Source organism: Bactrocera oleae, chromosome 3 (genome assembly GCF_042242935.1).
Source record: "Bactrocera oleae isolate idBacOlea1 chromosome 3, idBacOlea1, whole genome shotgun sequence".
Lineage (NCBI taxonomy): Eukaryota > Metazoa > Arthropoda > Insecta > Diptera > Tephritidae > Bactrocera > Bactrocera oleae.
In genome coordinates, this window is record NC_091537.1 from 32,087,474 (window position 1) to 32,102,581 (window position 15,108).

Genomic DNA, 15,108 nt, shown 5'->3' on the forward strand with positions numbered 1-15,108 from the left:
AGAAGTTTTGGTCCAGTTGTTGTTGTGATTTCGCTCGAGTCAGCCCATCTGATTTCACAGAGCCGAGCACGAAAAGTTGGTAGTGCTGGAACTCTTTGCATAGTCGCGACAGTTCGGTTCGTTCTAGTAATGAGCGTAATCCTCTTTTTCTTGCTGAAGGTCGTCATTAATCTGTCGGAATTAATACTCGGTCGTCAGAGCATCGTTTCTATTAAACATGGGGTGACACGTGAAGGCGAGGTTGACAATTGGGAGGCATAGACTGTATGTTCGTATTACCAACCCTATTTGCCAATTGTAGGTGTTGACTAAATGGGCCCCTCCATGAGTAGTTATTGGTGATGAATAAATATTCATCCAAAAGTATGCGGTACCATGCCCTCAATTCAATTTATATTTTAGTACATATGAATGATTTAAAAAAAGACAAAGAATTTTAGCATGCTTACCATTTTTAAGACCGTTGTACGAAAGAAGGGCTCGAATTGTCCAATTTTCCTACTTATTTATAGGACATTTATATAAAACTAGAAGTCCAAGGTGTGGCTAAGGTATAATTAAATTATATTGAGTAAGCAGTTTAATTTAGTAACATGTTATTATTAAAACTAATTTCAGCATTTTTTTCTGTCTATATAGCTCAATTACCGGGCCAGTTATGATTTAAATAAATATTTTGTGCGACTGGGAAAATAGGGCAATTAATCAAATTTGTCCGTGTACAATAGTGCTGTAATTGGCTGGAAGTTTAGGGCATTTCGTATTTGGTTGCAGTTAGTATATGATATCTAACTTCTATTCTGAAATCTAACTCATAGTATACATATTTTATTATTATTAAATACTTACCTTAAAATGAAATCATCACTGGTATTATTAATATTACCGTCAAATTCGGTACATTTAATTGTGGAAAGTAATTTTCAAAAATTAGTAAATTAGTGCCATAGAATTTGATTAGAGAACCACATTTCCGAACAAACGATGCTCTTTCAATATAGCTAATAGCGATGACATTCGTTACGCGCATTTTTAAAAATATGCAAAATTAAATGTATTTTTTTAATCTTTCTGAGACATTTTCTTAATATTTTTTTCCGTAAGAAACTTTTATAGAGTATTTGAAAACTACAAAAAAAACAGCCAAATCGATTAGCCGTTCTCAAGTTATGGCCTGACAACGGGAAACGGGTTTAATTTTTATTGTCCATAGTACTAGTGTTACGTGTCGCATCATGTCATACTATACGGCGCTGAAAACGTGTTTATTCGCGCTAAAAGTTTGTCTTGGACAGTTCTTCGATTGATTGACTCAGTACGTTGTGAGCGCTCGTCAAAGATGGACACCAGCAAAGAGAAAATTCGCTATATTTTACAATTTTTCTTCGATCAAGGCGATAAAGCAGCCAAAGCGGCTGAAAAAATTAATTTAGGTTATGGGCCCGATACTGTAAAGGAACGTGTAGCACAAAAGTGGTTTTCTAGGTTCCGTTCCGGTAGTTCCGATGTCAAAGATGCACCACGCGTCGGGAGGCCTGTCGTCGAAAATTGCGATGAAATCATGGAAATAGTGGAAACAGACCGTCACGTGAGCACTTATTTAATTTCTGAGAAACTAAAGATAAGCCAGAAAACCGTTTGGATCCATTTGCATAACCTTGGATTCAAAAAGAAGCTTGATGTTTGGGTGCCACATGAACTAATGCAAAAAAACATGATTAACCGAATTTCCATATGCGAATCGCTGCTGAATCGCAACAAAATCTACCCGTTTCTGAAGCGGATTGTGACTGGCGATGAAAAATGGGACAACATCGAGTACAAACGGTCGTGGTTAAAGCTAGGGGAAGCGGCCCAGACGGTGGCCAGGAAGGTTTTGCTGTGTGTTTGGTGGGATTGGAAAGGAATCATCTACTACGAGCTGCTCCCCTATGGCCAAACCCTCAATTCGGTCCTCTACTGCCAACAACTGGACCGCTCGAAGGCACTCATCCAGAAGAGGCCATCTTTGATCAACAGAGGCCGAATTGTGTTCCAACAGGACAACGCCAGGCCACCCACACACATCTTTGGGGACGCGTCAGGGAGCTCGTCCATATTTGACTTAAATCGGACAAATGTACACAAAGTTATCATGACTATAATATTTTAAGAGTTACAGACCTTAGGAGTAGTGCTCATTTCAAATAAAAATGTCAAATCACACATTCTTATAGCTCAATGCCACTTACACTCTATTTCAAATATGATTTGATTGCTTACTGAACTAAATCAGTTTAATTGTGGCAACGGAAATCTGTATTCTGCCGAAATCGAACTATGAAATACATAATCCTGTCCTCAATTTAATTTCGAGTTAACTACTTTTTAAAGCTTTTGTGCTATGTTCTCCTGAAAAATAGGTGCACTTCGGTTGCAGCAAAGCTATAATACATTTTACAAATATAAAATATTCCTTACAAGAACTTGATTTTGATCGGTAAGTTTAATGACTATGGTAAGATATAACAATTCGATCTGAACAATTTTTTCCGCTTGCACCGTTGCCTTGGACATCCATACATGCACTTAATTCCGATCGTTCAGTTTCTGTATCAAAAACCACGTCCATTTTTTAATCAGAGCTACGTACATATGTATATATTATATATAAATCCAAACTGATCAGAAATGCACCTACACTAGCACAAAGGTATTTCGATTCCGATTGTATTGCAAACTGAATGAGAGCAATAAAATAGTGTTGGTATTTGGTTAACATTGCAAAATTCGGTAAATACCATACATACCCACCTAGCGGTTGTACGCATATGAAGTATGTACTTTTAACTCATTGCTAACCTAAATTATGATCAGAAAAAGTTAATGTACACTACTTCCCTACGATTATCATGATTTTAAAGTAATGAATTAATTATAGTAAATATCTCCAACTGCAGAAGTGATTACTAAATGGCAACATGAAGATGAAAGTGCAAACACATACAAGTATTGCAACATTTATTATCATTTGGAGGACACAACATATTACTCAAACGTTTGTAAAATACTTGTAACTAATAAATACAATATTTTAAGTATAAGTATGCTGTAATTAATAGATAAATATAGATAACAGTATGTCATTGTGTTTACTATTTTCCTTACATTTGTGCAAAGGTACTAACAGTTTAATAAGAATTTATTTGATATAGAATGCGTTTAAATAATGCTTATTGCTCTAAAATTGAAACTAAATATCTTAAATATTTTACATTTTGTAACAGTGTGGTATTAGTGTTTAGTACAAGTTGTAGTTAGTTTTTTATGTATTTAAAATGAATGTGATTCACGTCAAGTGGATCCCCCATTTTCCACTTGATCATCGTGTTTGAATGTAAGTATTTTTTCATAAACTAGTCACCATGAACAAGTAATCTCCCGCTCAGTTTTTTTAAATTTAAATTTTAACAACAATTTTTTTTTAATTGAAAACTCTTACTACCCTTAGTCAAAAAATTAATAATTAAGAAACTATTGGTGATTTTTGAATTGAATTGAATTGAAATTTTGAAGAGTTAAAGTTCAATACTTGAACTTTGAGAAAATATGTTTGAATTAAAAATTTTTTTTTTTCATATTGTTTAGCAACTTTTATGTTAACAAAGGAAAATTTTAATGACTTCTCCCTCAGAAAATTAGTTTTTTTTCAATATTTTGCAATAAACATGAAAGTAACGAAATCGCTGCCGGTAAAGCGCGCTGCCGCGCGTCATTGACTTATCTTCAGATTTACTTAGTAATTATAAAGAAGGAATAATACTTAATGTTTTAATTAAAAATGTCGTTATTTTATGATTAATTTAATATAATAACAATTGACAGATAATAAATGAAATATTTTTTCATAAATAAAAAACAAAGAAGTTAAATAATTTTTAAATTAATTCTTATAACTTATATGTATTGCTTTATCTCAATTTTTTTTAAACTTTATTGGTACCGATTTTAATGTCTTTGGCGAAAACTTTGCACTCGAATCATGTATTATTAAGAGTTTTGTAATGTTAATATTGGCGTGTATTTTTAATGGTTACACATCGGTCATAACGTAATTTAAACTTCTTCCCATGGGAGTCATGATCTTCTTGAGAGCAAAAACTAAAGTTTATTTATTTTAAATTTATTCTTACCCCATTCAAATAATGAAGTTGCATTGGTTATGTGCGTATCGCTTCTCCGTTGAAGACTTGCACGAAATGCTTGATTTTAAAACTTCCTGCCAAACCATCACATGCTCTTTTCATCATCATCGGATAGAAAAAACGCTTCAATACTATCGAGGGTTACATTGTTTAGAGTTGTTTCTATTCGTTTGAAACTTTAAACTCTCTCCTTATCATTTTAATCGACCAATCTGTAGGAAGCGTAGTCAAACCCTGAATTTTAGCAGCTCTACTAGTTTTATCAGATTTAAAGTTATTGAGTAAAAGCTCTTTTGGATCAATTTCATTATTTATATTATTAATATTGGGTTAAGTTCGTTCGATTTTTATCTAAGAGATGGCCATAGTACTAGTGTTACTACGTCTCGCATCATATCATACAATACGGCGCTGAAAACGTGTTTATTCGCGCTAAAAGTTCGCGCCCGTCAAAGATGGACACCAGCAAAGAGAAAATTCGCTATATTTTACAATTTTTCTTCGATCAAGGCGAAAAGCAGTCAAAGCGGCTGAAAAATTAATTTAGTTTATGGGCCCGATACTGTAAACGAACGTGTAGCACAAAAGTGGTTTGCTAGGTTCCGTTCCGGTAATTTCGATGTCAAAGATGCACCACGCGTCGGGAGGCCTGTCGTCGAAAATTGCGATAAAATCATGGAAATAGTGGAAACAGACCGTCACGTGAGCACTTATTTAATTTCTGAGGAACTAAAAATAAGCCAGAAAATCGTTTGGATCCATTTGCATAACCTTGGATTCAAAAAGAAGCTTGATGTTTGGGTGCCACATGAACTAATGCAAAAAAACATGATGAACCGAATTTCCATCTGCGAATCGCTGCTGAATCGCAACGAAATCTACCCGTTTCTGAAGCGGATTGTGACTGGCGATGAAAAATGGGACAACATCGAGTACAAACGGTCGTGGTTAAAGCTAGGGGTAGCGGCCCAGACGGTGGCCAGGAAGGTTTTGCTGTGTGTTTGGTGGGATTGGAAAGGAATCATCTACTACGAGCTGCTCCCCTATGGCCAAACCCTCTACTGCCAACAACTGCACCGCTTGAAGGCAGAACTCATCCAAAAGAGGCCATCTTTGATCAACAGAGGCCGAATTGTGTTCCATCAGGACAGCTCCAGGCCACACACGTCTTTGGTGACCCACCTTATAGTCCGGACCTGTCATCAAGTGATTATCATATTTTCCTGTCCATGGCGAACGCGCTTAATGGTGAGAAGTTGGCCTCAAGAGAGGCCTGTGAAAATTGGCTCTTCGAGTTTTTTGCCAATACGGACGCAGCCTTCTACGAGAGGGGTATAATGAAGTTGGCATCTCGTTGGCAAGTTTACGAACAAAACGGCGCATATTTGACTTAAATCGGACAAATGTACACAAAGTTATCATTTTTTGAAAAATCAAAAAAAAAAAACCGAACGAACTTTCACTTGACCTAATATTATCTGTAAATTTACTCACAACTTTGTAACATTCTACATCACTTTAGAATCTCTTGATTTGGATTGATTGATTGGAGTTCCACCAATTTTCTTTAATAATTTATTAAACTTATCAATGTTTAATTTGTTATCTACCGGTTTGCATTGAAGAGTAGGATCTTTTTCTTCCTCATTTTCGATCACATCATTTCACTTCTCAGGATTGTTGACTTCAGGGCATTTATTCTATTATCTATCTATTCATTATATATTTTGATGGAAAAGTCATTAAAATTTTTATTTGTTAACTTAAAAGTTAATAAACAATATGAAAAAAAAATTTTAATTCATACTTATGTCTTCAAAGTTCAAGTATTAAACTCTAACTCTTCAAAATTTCTTTAAAAAGTCACCAATAGTTTTTTAAATATATATTAATTTTTTAACTAAAAGTAGTAAAACTTTTAAATTAAAAAAAATTGTTGTTAAAACTAAAATTAAAAAAAAACTGAGCGGGAGACTACTTGTTCATGGTGACTGCTTTATGAAAAAATACTCATATTCAAATTCGATAATCAAGTGGAAAATGGGGGGGGGGGATGATGTGTTTCTACTCATATATAACGAACGACGTGTTGTAATGCACTATTAATAAAAATATGGTAATTTATTCGAGATAGTTACCAATTAATGTAACTGTATGCATTAGTGAGAGTACTTTATTTTAGTTATAGGGTTTTGATTTGTTTTACATATTTTTTGAATATAAGGTTTATATAATTAATTATTTTAAGTTTCATAGCATCTTCTCGAGCAATTCTATGGCCCATTCAAATTTGAAAAAGGTTTTGTTTGTCTTCTAGTACGGCTTAACAGATGTACATATATGAATAAACAGTATGCTTAAAAAATTAAACTAAACTTTACGGCAATAAATTATTAGTATGGCCTTGCGCCTGCGTATTTGTATATATTTTCCATCTATGGCTGTGATGCCATGCGTATACGTGCTGTTGCCCTAGACTTCGTATGTATTTCCGCGGTGCGTAGCGTGATTCCGAAAATATCCTCGTGATAACGATTTGCATCCTTTAAAGAATATAATATACACATTTTTTTAAAGCATTTTGCACTAATATACTTACTAATTACTAAAGATCAAACATACCACACGCAGCCAACATGAACATATCTCCATACTAATCCATACTAATATTATAAATGTGAATGCAAGTTTGTTTGTTAACCTTTCTCGCCGAAACCATTTAACCGATCGTCTTGAAACTTTGTACACATATTCCCAATGATATTAGAAAGCCCATAGGATATGTACTTATAGCGTTTTCTTTCCTCACAAAAATGTTGCATTAATTCTGCCCTATACCCGGGCTGTCAAAGTTGTGTGTTCTTTTCTCAAAATGTTGCCTTCTAACCAGAAAAAAGTGCAAGAGTGGAAGTAGCCCAGGCGATTTTTATTTTTCGTTTATGATAGTACTTTTCTTTCATCAAGTTTTTCTACTAATTATAATGAATCGGTTAATTTTGTTAAGCTCAATAATGGATATTGCGAAAGAGTTGATTGGCATTTTTTTGTTATTTTGTCATGTAAATAGAACATTTATATAATGTTACCATATAATGAGGCACCATTTTCATCGAGGAAAGAAAATGCTATTAATAATAATATTTTGCAATGATGTCCTTCGAATGTTGAATTCTGAGCAATTTGCAAAACTTAAAACGCAATAACTTGACTTCCAATAGATGAAATGTCATGAAATTTTTACTGGAAGTCGATAAAGGATAGCAGATTCAAACGCACTAGTCGACATATTGTATAGATGGCGCCTCTAGAGTTTACTTTGTTACTTTTTTACTGTTTATTTTTGAACGCACCTTGTATCATACATATATGATTTTTGATATATAATTAAGAGATTCAATGCGGGTAAAGCTAATATTATATACATATAAACTTATCAATATGTATCAAATTACCATCTAACAAGTAATGTAGGCCTTCACAGTTCGGGTGCATCCGACCATTTTATACGGATATTTATATTAATATCAACCAAATTAACTTTAATTGTACATACATATGTCATATATTTTTGGATTTTCGTTATTTTATTAAGACTTTATACCGAATATGTCGGTCACTGTGTGAGTCTTCTCAGTGGGTAGAAAGAAATATCGAGTAGACTTGAATAATGCCAAAAGTTAATTTAATACCAATGTGGGTAAATAGTAATTTCCGAATTTCTAGCTAATTTTAAGCCTGATATAGCACTTTCCACATGACATTAATAAACGGTTTGCCAAAATGTGTGACATTTTGATGAAATTAAGTACATTTGTGTACAAAGTTTTATAATATTCGGTTAAGTGGTTTGGGTATGAAAGCATAACAAAAATTTACATTAACATTTATAATATAATATTATATGTATTGTTAAGTATGGATTAAATTTTGTCAACACCTGAAAATATTACACCGACATATTGCGAAAATGTTCGGTGTCACCAGATCTTAACCCTTACATAAATGTTTATTATAAGTTTTGCCAACACCTAAGAGTATTTCCGCATGTCTTTAAAATGTTCGGTTACTCTCGAACGTTGCCCTATATTTTCATAACACACCTTATCAAGGCAACAGCAAGGAATATTGCCAAACAGTACTCTCTGTGCTCGAATGCCATTCGGATTTCGATAGCAGCTCTATTTATTTGATAACAGTGCCATATTTTGCACGAAACCCGAATTTGTGCTTTATAACTATATTAACAATATTTCAAATATTTTGTAAGGGTACCAAAAAACCTCCTCCATTGGTCTGTAAAAAGATGGCCGTGTTATTTTTGCATTTTAGTAGTGTAGAATACTTTTATTATGTTTTGGTGATTTTTTTTGGAATCAGCTCTTTATGATCGACAATTTCAAAGTGGAAGCCATAATAGGCAAGAGCGAATCGTTAGCGGTACCGAGGTATATTGGCAGCTGAAAGTCGAAATACCTTTGCAAATCATACTGTGGCCAAAGAGACTTCTGTTTGGTGATACAACCAAGGGTTCTTCTTATAGCTTTATTAGTACATGTATCAACAGTTTTTGAACCTTTTTCAAGAGCACTATGTAAAAATGATTTATGCATACAATATCACTTAGTTGAGACACAATACAAATAGAGCAATGCCGGGCAAATACAGGTTGGTTGCAAAGTTTTTGCTCTCACCAAGAGAAAACGCACTACTAGCTCAAAATTTTTTTAAGTTGGTGCATCTGTCGTGAGAACACATGCAAAGTTACAAGTCATTCTGTCAATTAATGGTTTGTTAACAAGCCATTTGAAATTGACGTGACAGAGTATTTTTTTTTAATTGGAAAAAATTTAATATCGCGCAGTGATTAGAATCTTTGTTTTGAAAGGTTTAAATGTAAAGGAAATTTATTAAAAATTGTTAGAAGTATATAAGGAGTCCTCAGCTTCAAAATGCACCGTTGAACCGGTAAATTTAAACGTAGTCGTACTAGGCTTGAAGGTGATCCACGCGAAAAATGACCAAACACCGCAACCACACCAGAAATCATTGAGCAAGTTCATATTGTTAGTGAAGATCCAAGTTTGTCTAAGCGTGAACTTGCTAATGCCATTCATATTTTACTTGAAGAATTTCTTATGAAAAATCTGTTTGGCCAGTTTTCACCATAACGCCCACCCACCCCGTATAATACGACCCTTTTTTACACAACATGATAAGGTGCTAAAAGAAATTTGTCCAGATAGTTTGGTTGACTACTGCTATAGTTAGATGCCCAAATAAAATCTTTTTTGGGTCGAGACTACTTCCAATTTCCTAAATTTGTTTAACCAGAGTTACAATATCTACGAAGTTTCAGAGAATATCTTAATTATACCCTGAACAGGGTATATTAAGTTAGTCACGATGTTCGTAACACCCAAGAGGAAACGTCGGAGACACTATAAATAGATTTATAAATGATCAGCATGACAAACTGAGTCGATTTAGCCGTGTCTATCTGTCTATGTGTCTATCCGTCCGCCCGTCTGTCCGTTTATACGCAAACTAGTCCCTCAATTTTTGAGATATCGATCTGAGAATTTTGCATACGTACTTTTCTCCCAAAGAAGCTGTTCATTTGTCGTAGCCGCTATAGCATATAGCTACCATACAAACTGTATGATCAAAATCATGTCCTTGTATTGAAAACTTTTTAATTTGACAAGATAGCTTAAGCAAATTTGAAATTACTATTTATCAGTACAATTTCCGAAGAAATTGTTCAGATCGGAACCCTGTATCATTGCTACCATACAAATTAACCGATCTAAACCCGTGATATTTTTTTTTGTTTTTTTACTCTATTCTCAATTTAAGTACATTTTTCATCTTCACATTTTAAACTTATTATCAGTGCCGTGCTCTATTTATATCAACTTTATTGTGGGTAGTAGGTTCACAACCGTAAATATTTACACACAATGTGAAAAGTTTTTATTTTGTTGGCATACTGTTGTGGAATAGTAGGGCAACAGAACAATTTAAAGTACTCGCAGATAAAACCGTACATTTCTGCATGTGCTATGTATGCGCGTACATATGCATATACATATGCGCGAACAATTCAAAACAGATGAATTTTTGGAAACTACGCACTTCGGTCGACAAAATACCCACCAGCTAAATTACACTAAAGAACAGCAATGCCACGTAATACGAAATTCGTACATTCACACCAGCTCATATTTACCTCTAATTCAAACATAGCTCATACATATGTACTTGTTTTAGTTCCAAGGCACATTCACGTACTGCACGATTGAAAGCATTTCACATTTACGTCCTTGCATGCATACTTGCTTTTGACTTACCCGCAATGTGAGCATAAATGTCTCAACTTCCGTTTCAGTTTTTTGCTCTTTTACGGCAATGCACTTCCTGCAAAAATGAGAATTTCAGAAATGCCAGATGAAAACTACATATGAAAGGTGTGAAAATTGTTGTAAAAATGTTACAAACAAATGTGTCCTTGTGTGTGTGAATGTATGTCAAAATATAATATAAATGCACTCGTATGAACGTATGTACAGTTATTTTTGGGTGCCCGTTATTTTTCAAATGGATTGTATGAATGCTTAGTTACTGAATTACTAAGCGTCACTACATTTGATGGTTTAAATTGAAAATAAAGAGTTTGTTTGAGTTGGATACGTTTTCTAGAGCAAAAACTAAAACTTCTAGTGGCGTTTGCAAAAAAAAATCAACTTGGGAATTGACAAACACCCTAAGGTACAATACATGTTCACTTAAAAGCTAAAAAATTACGTGCTTGGAAAAATTAAGTATTATATACCCTCGCTGAGGCAAAGCGTACATGAAATGTGTCAAGGATTAACCAAAGTCAACAACTCTCCAAGTCTGTGGTAACCGCTGTGGCAGCTCTATTTATGTGTAATATTCTGTGTCAATTGATATGTTTATTGCAGTAAGCACATAGTATGTACATATGCAGCCGTATTTAAAGTATAAGTAATGCTGAAGCTTAGAATTGAAGGTGGTCTTGTTTACTATTTTTAGGTAACTCCTTTATTGTGTGAATTCAATTGAACATAAATCTACATGTCAACATGTTAACTTGCGATTTTAATTAGAAGCGGGTTAAATTAAAAAAGGGGTTACGAAGTTTTTAATTCAAAAATTTGGGATTAAAAATTAATTTTTTATTTGTTAATCCCGATGTTTTAATTAAAAATTAAATTTTTATTTTTTAATCCAAATTTTCCAAAAAAAATTTTTTATCCCGTATTTGGGATAACGAAACAAACAAAATTAGTTGTTATGTTAATATATGTTAATCCAATTATTTTTTAATCTATTATTTGTACTGTATTACTGGTACTGAAGTAGTTCCTGGAGTAGGTCGTTAGTTAGAAAACCAGCAATACATCAGGGAGCAGTCAATTGAAAGTCCCTTGTGGGTGCCTACAAGCTATGTATTTGTCATATAACGGTATGGCATAAAAACAGTGTGTTGACGTCAATACAAACATACAATTTTGTTTATAGGAACTAGGTTTAGTCTGTGATTAATCGTGTTTTCAACTGCAACCAAAAAGTTCGAACAATCCATCTTTTGAGCACTTGACGCTCGTTTTGTTTTTTTCGCATTTACCTGATTGTCTGGTAAACATGCTCGGCCATTGTGACGTCGCCACAAACGTAAATGTGACCTTGCTCCTCGACAATCAGCTTGTAAAGTGAATCGAATTCCTTTTCAATCAGGTCCTGAACGTAAGTCTATATCAAAGATATGCGAAGTTTAATTCAATAATGCGATCGGTGTTGTTAAGCGTAAGAGTAGAAACAATAAACGCCGAACAGGTAAGGAATGGATACACTTTGATCGAAATGAGAGATGAGATATTTGTATACTCTCGCAACATGTTACTACAGAGTATAATAGTTTTGTTTACCTAACGGTTGTTTGTATCACCTAAAACCAATCGATATACATATGCAGTTTTGTACAAATAAATGACCAGGACAACGAGATGAGTCCGTCGTCTGTCTGTCCATGCAAGCTGTAACTTGAGTTACAAACTTGAGTAAAAATTAAGACATCTTTAACAAGATTGGTTTCCTTAGCAACATAATAAGTACGGTATTGTAGATGAGTGAAATTGTATCACTGCCGCGCCCACAAAACACCTTTAATCGAAAACCTGTAAAGTACCATAACTAAGACGAAATTAAGATACAAAACTGTAATTTGTTACAACGAATCTTATGAGGGAGGGGCACTTGCGGTTTGATAATATCTGAAAACCAGATGTATTCCCACCCCCTAAAACATTTATTGTTCATACACATATCTCCCAAACCACTGAAGCTATATAAACCGAATTTACAGATTTATCCACTTTCTGCCACTATGAAGAAAGCCGTTCGAGTTTCATAAAGATATGTACCTTACATATTGACAAATATATATAAGGCATAAAATCAACCGGATGTTTAAAGGTTCTGATATTAGATGGGGGTCTAGAGGAAGTATTCACCCGATTTTATCGATTTAAGTCATAAGGCAAACTGTTATCATATAAAGATTCGCTCGAAATTTCAATACTATGGTATATCTCACAAATTGAGCTATATTTTCGGTAAAAAGTCATATTCGGCTTGAAAATTTGTGGTGCGATTTCGACAATTAAGTGAGTTATCGCATTTTTAGTAGTTTTGACCATAATCATTATATGAGAAGTGGGCGGGGCAATCGTCCCATCACCCATTTTCCCAATGTCAAAGCAAGTGCCTAAAATATTTTTTCTGAGCAAATTTACAAGTAGTTGATACAGCTTAAGTGGTATATAAGACATGTTCATTTAACTTATTGGGAGGCTGGGGCGTGCTCAATTTTTGACCAACAGATGATCTCGCTACTGTCCTTCTCTGTACCAAACTATACTTTCACATTTCATGAACGCCAACGAACTTGTACACCAAGTTTCATCAAGATATCTAAGAAGAGCCTCGCAAGGACGAACAGAAAGACAGTCACTCGGACTTAACAATCGCTATGTGAACAAAACTGTTATACTCTCTGTTGTTATAAAAATAAACTTAATAGGAGAAAAGTCATTATTTTGGTCTTACCTTCGGTATGTTAGACTCACGTGAAAGAGCCAGGAAAACGCGATTTAATATGTTTTCACGCACCAACTGATCTTTTTCGTTCGAATACAGATCAACCTCTCGATTGCGACACCCGAAGAAGAGCCAAACCTTAGGCAGCGGTACATCCGCATTAAGCTCACGCAACATTTCGAATTCCTGCCAAAAAGAGCGGAATGGTGCTATGCCAGTACCTGGCCCAATCAAAATAATAGGGCGTTCGTGATTGGGAGGTAAATGAAAGCTAGGTGCACTACGCACAAACATATGTAATTTGTCAGTATTATTTAGGCCGGCTAGATAATTTGAACAAACGCCATAACGCTCGTCACCACTACCATCCTCTGACCGGTATCGAACGATGGCCACCGTTAAATGTATTTCATTGTTGACTTTTCGTGGCGAAGAGGAAATCGAGTAAAATCGAGCTTGCAGCGGCATTAAGTTAACCAACACCAGCGTTGCAGGTGGTTTACAGGAAGGGAATTCCTCCATAACTTCCAGTAAATGTGGCAAGCGCCAGTGTCGCCAGTCTTCATATGCCGAAGAATCAGTAGCCAACAATTGCAAACGCTCCTTGTCCTGATTGTCATCGCAAAATCCAGCGAGAAGAGTGAGCATTTGACGCGTTGGTGGTGTGGTTATATCGAAGAAACGCAACAATAAATTACGAACTGAATCTGGTGGCACCTTATCATGGGATTCCCATAATTTGAAAATGCCATTCGATGTATGCTTCTCTTTAAGCAATTGCAGTTGCAAGACCTCCTCCGTATTTTCTACACCAGTGAGTCGTTTTAAAATGCCATCAACAATATCTTCCCGATTTGCTGGAAATATTCCAACATGATCGCCTGGTTCATATTCCAATCCGGGCACACTAATCTTCAGAAGAATAGTAGTCCTTTCGCCATTTCCAATATTGGTAAGATTAATTGGGGCTTCTTTAATAGGACAACAATAAACTTTTTTGTTATGAAATTTGGATAACAACTCCTCCAAAGAACCACGAGGCTTCGAGGGAACCAAACGCACGGTATTTACGGTCAATGATTCATTTTGTAAAGCCAATGAGGCATCCGACAAACTCTCCTCTGGATCTAAACAGAACGTCTCACAAGCGAGCTTTAAATGAATTAAAAAATTTGTTCCAAGTTGTAGTTTTGAAGTTCATAATACATATGTAAGTAATTTAGAAATTCCTAATATAAAGTTTATAATGACTTACTTTGAATACCTCAGGTGCCCATTTACGGAAAGTTTGTTCCTGTCCGCACATTTCATCACCATATGCTATCTTTAGCAATCTTTCACCGCCTAACTCACCGAGTACATTGTCAACATATTGGCCAAAGGCGCAAAAATTGGGATAAGCGGAAGAACCCAATGCAAATACCGCAAATCTGAAATGTAAATATTGAGCATATGTAAATATGTGTGAATATGTTTTATAATTTGTATTTCAAAGTATCTTTATTACAAAATTGCGCGTACAAAACCTTTGTCCATTATCACGTGAAAAGGAGAACCGACTGTACAAAAATTTGGTGTATGTTGGGCTTACGCTAAACATCAGGGGTGACCAAAAAATTTAACTCCGGAACCACACGAAAACAACACCAATTAAAATTACTACAACATAAGTACATAGTTATAAAAATTACAGATGTACTTCGACTCAAAACTCTTTTTCTACCGAACTAACAAAAAAATAATGTTTACCAAAGCTAAGTAAATGCTAGCCAGTGCCAGTCGGCACTAAATGAATACGAAA

At 34.8% G+C, this 15,108-nt stretch overlaps 1 protein-coding gene across 3 annotated transcripts in view; it reads right to left on the reverse strand.

Annotated features, from left to right (window-relative positions):
- Positions 1-2,983: 2,983 nt before the first annotated feature.
- LOC106620796 (nitric oxide synthase) overlaps positions 2,984-15,108 on the reverse strand; it is a 263,001-nt gene continuing 250,876 nt past the window's right edge. For 2 of the 3 annotated variants that reach the window (XM_070106373.1, XM_070106375.1), the window contains 5 exons: positions 14,563-14,737; positions 13,317-14,459; positions 11,836-11,960; positions 10,535-10,601; positions 2,984-6,727 (listed from right to left, as the gene is read on the reverse strand). In XM_070106373.1, coding sequence (XP_069962474.1) covers positions 6,620-6,727; positions 10,535-10,601; positions 11,836-11,960; positions 13,317-14,459; positions 14,563-14,737 — 1,618 coding nt within the window. In that variant the 3' untranslated portion in view covers positions 2,984-6,619. The remainder of the gene's footprint in view (positions 6,728-10,534; positions 10,602-11,835; positions 11,961-13,316; positions 14,460-14,562; positions 14,738-15,108) is intronic. The other variant, XM_070106374.1, reaches the window with a different exon arrangement.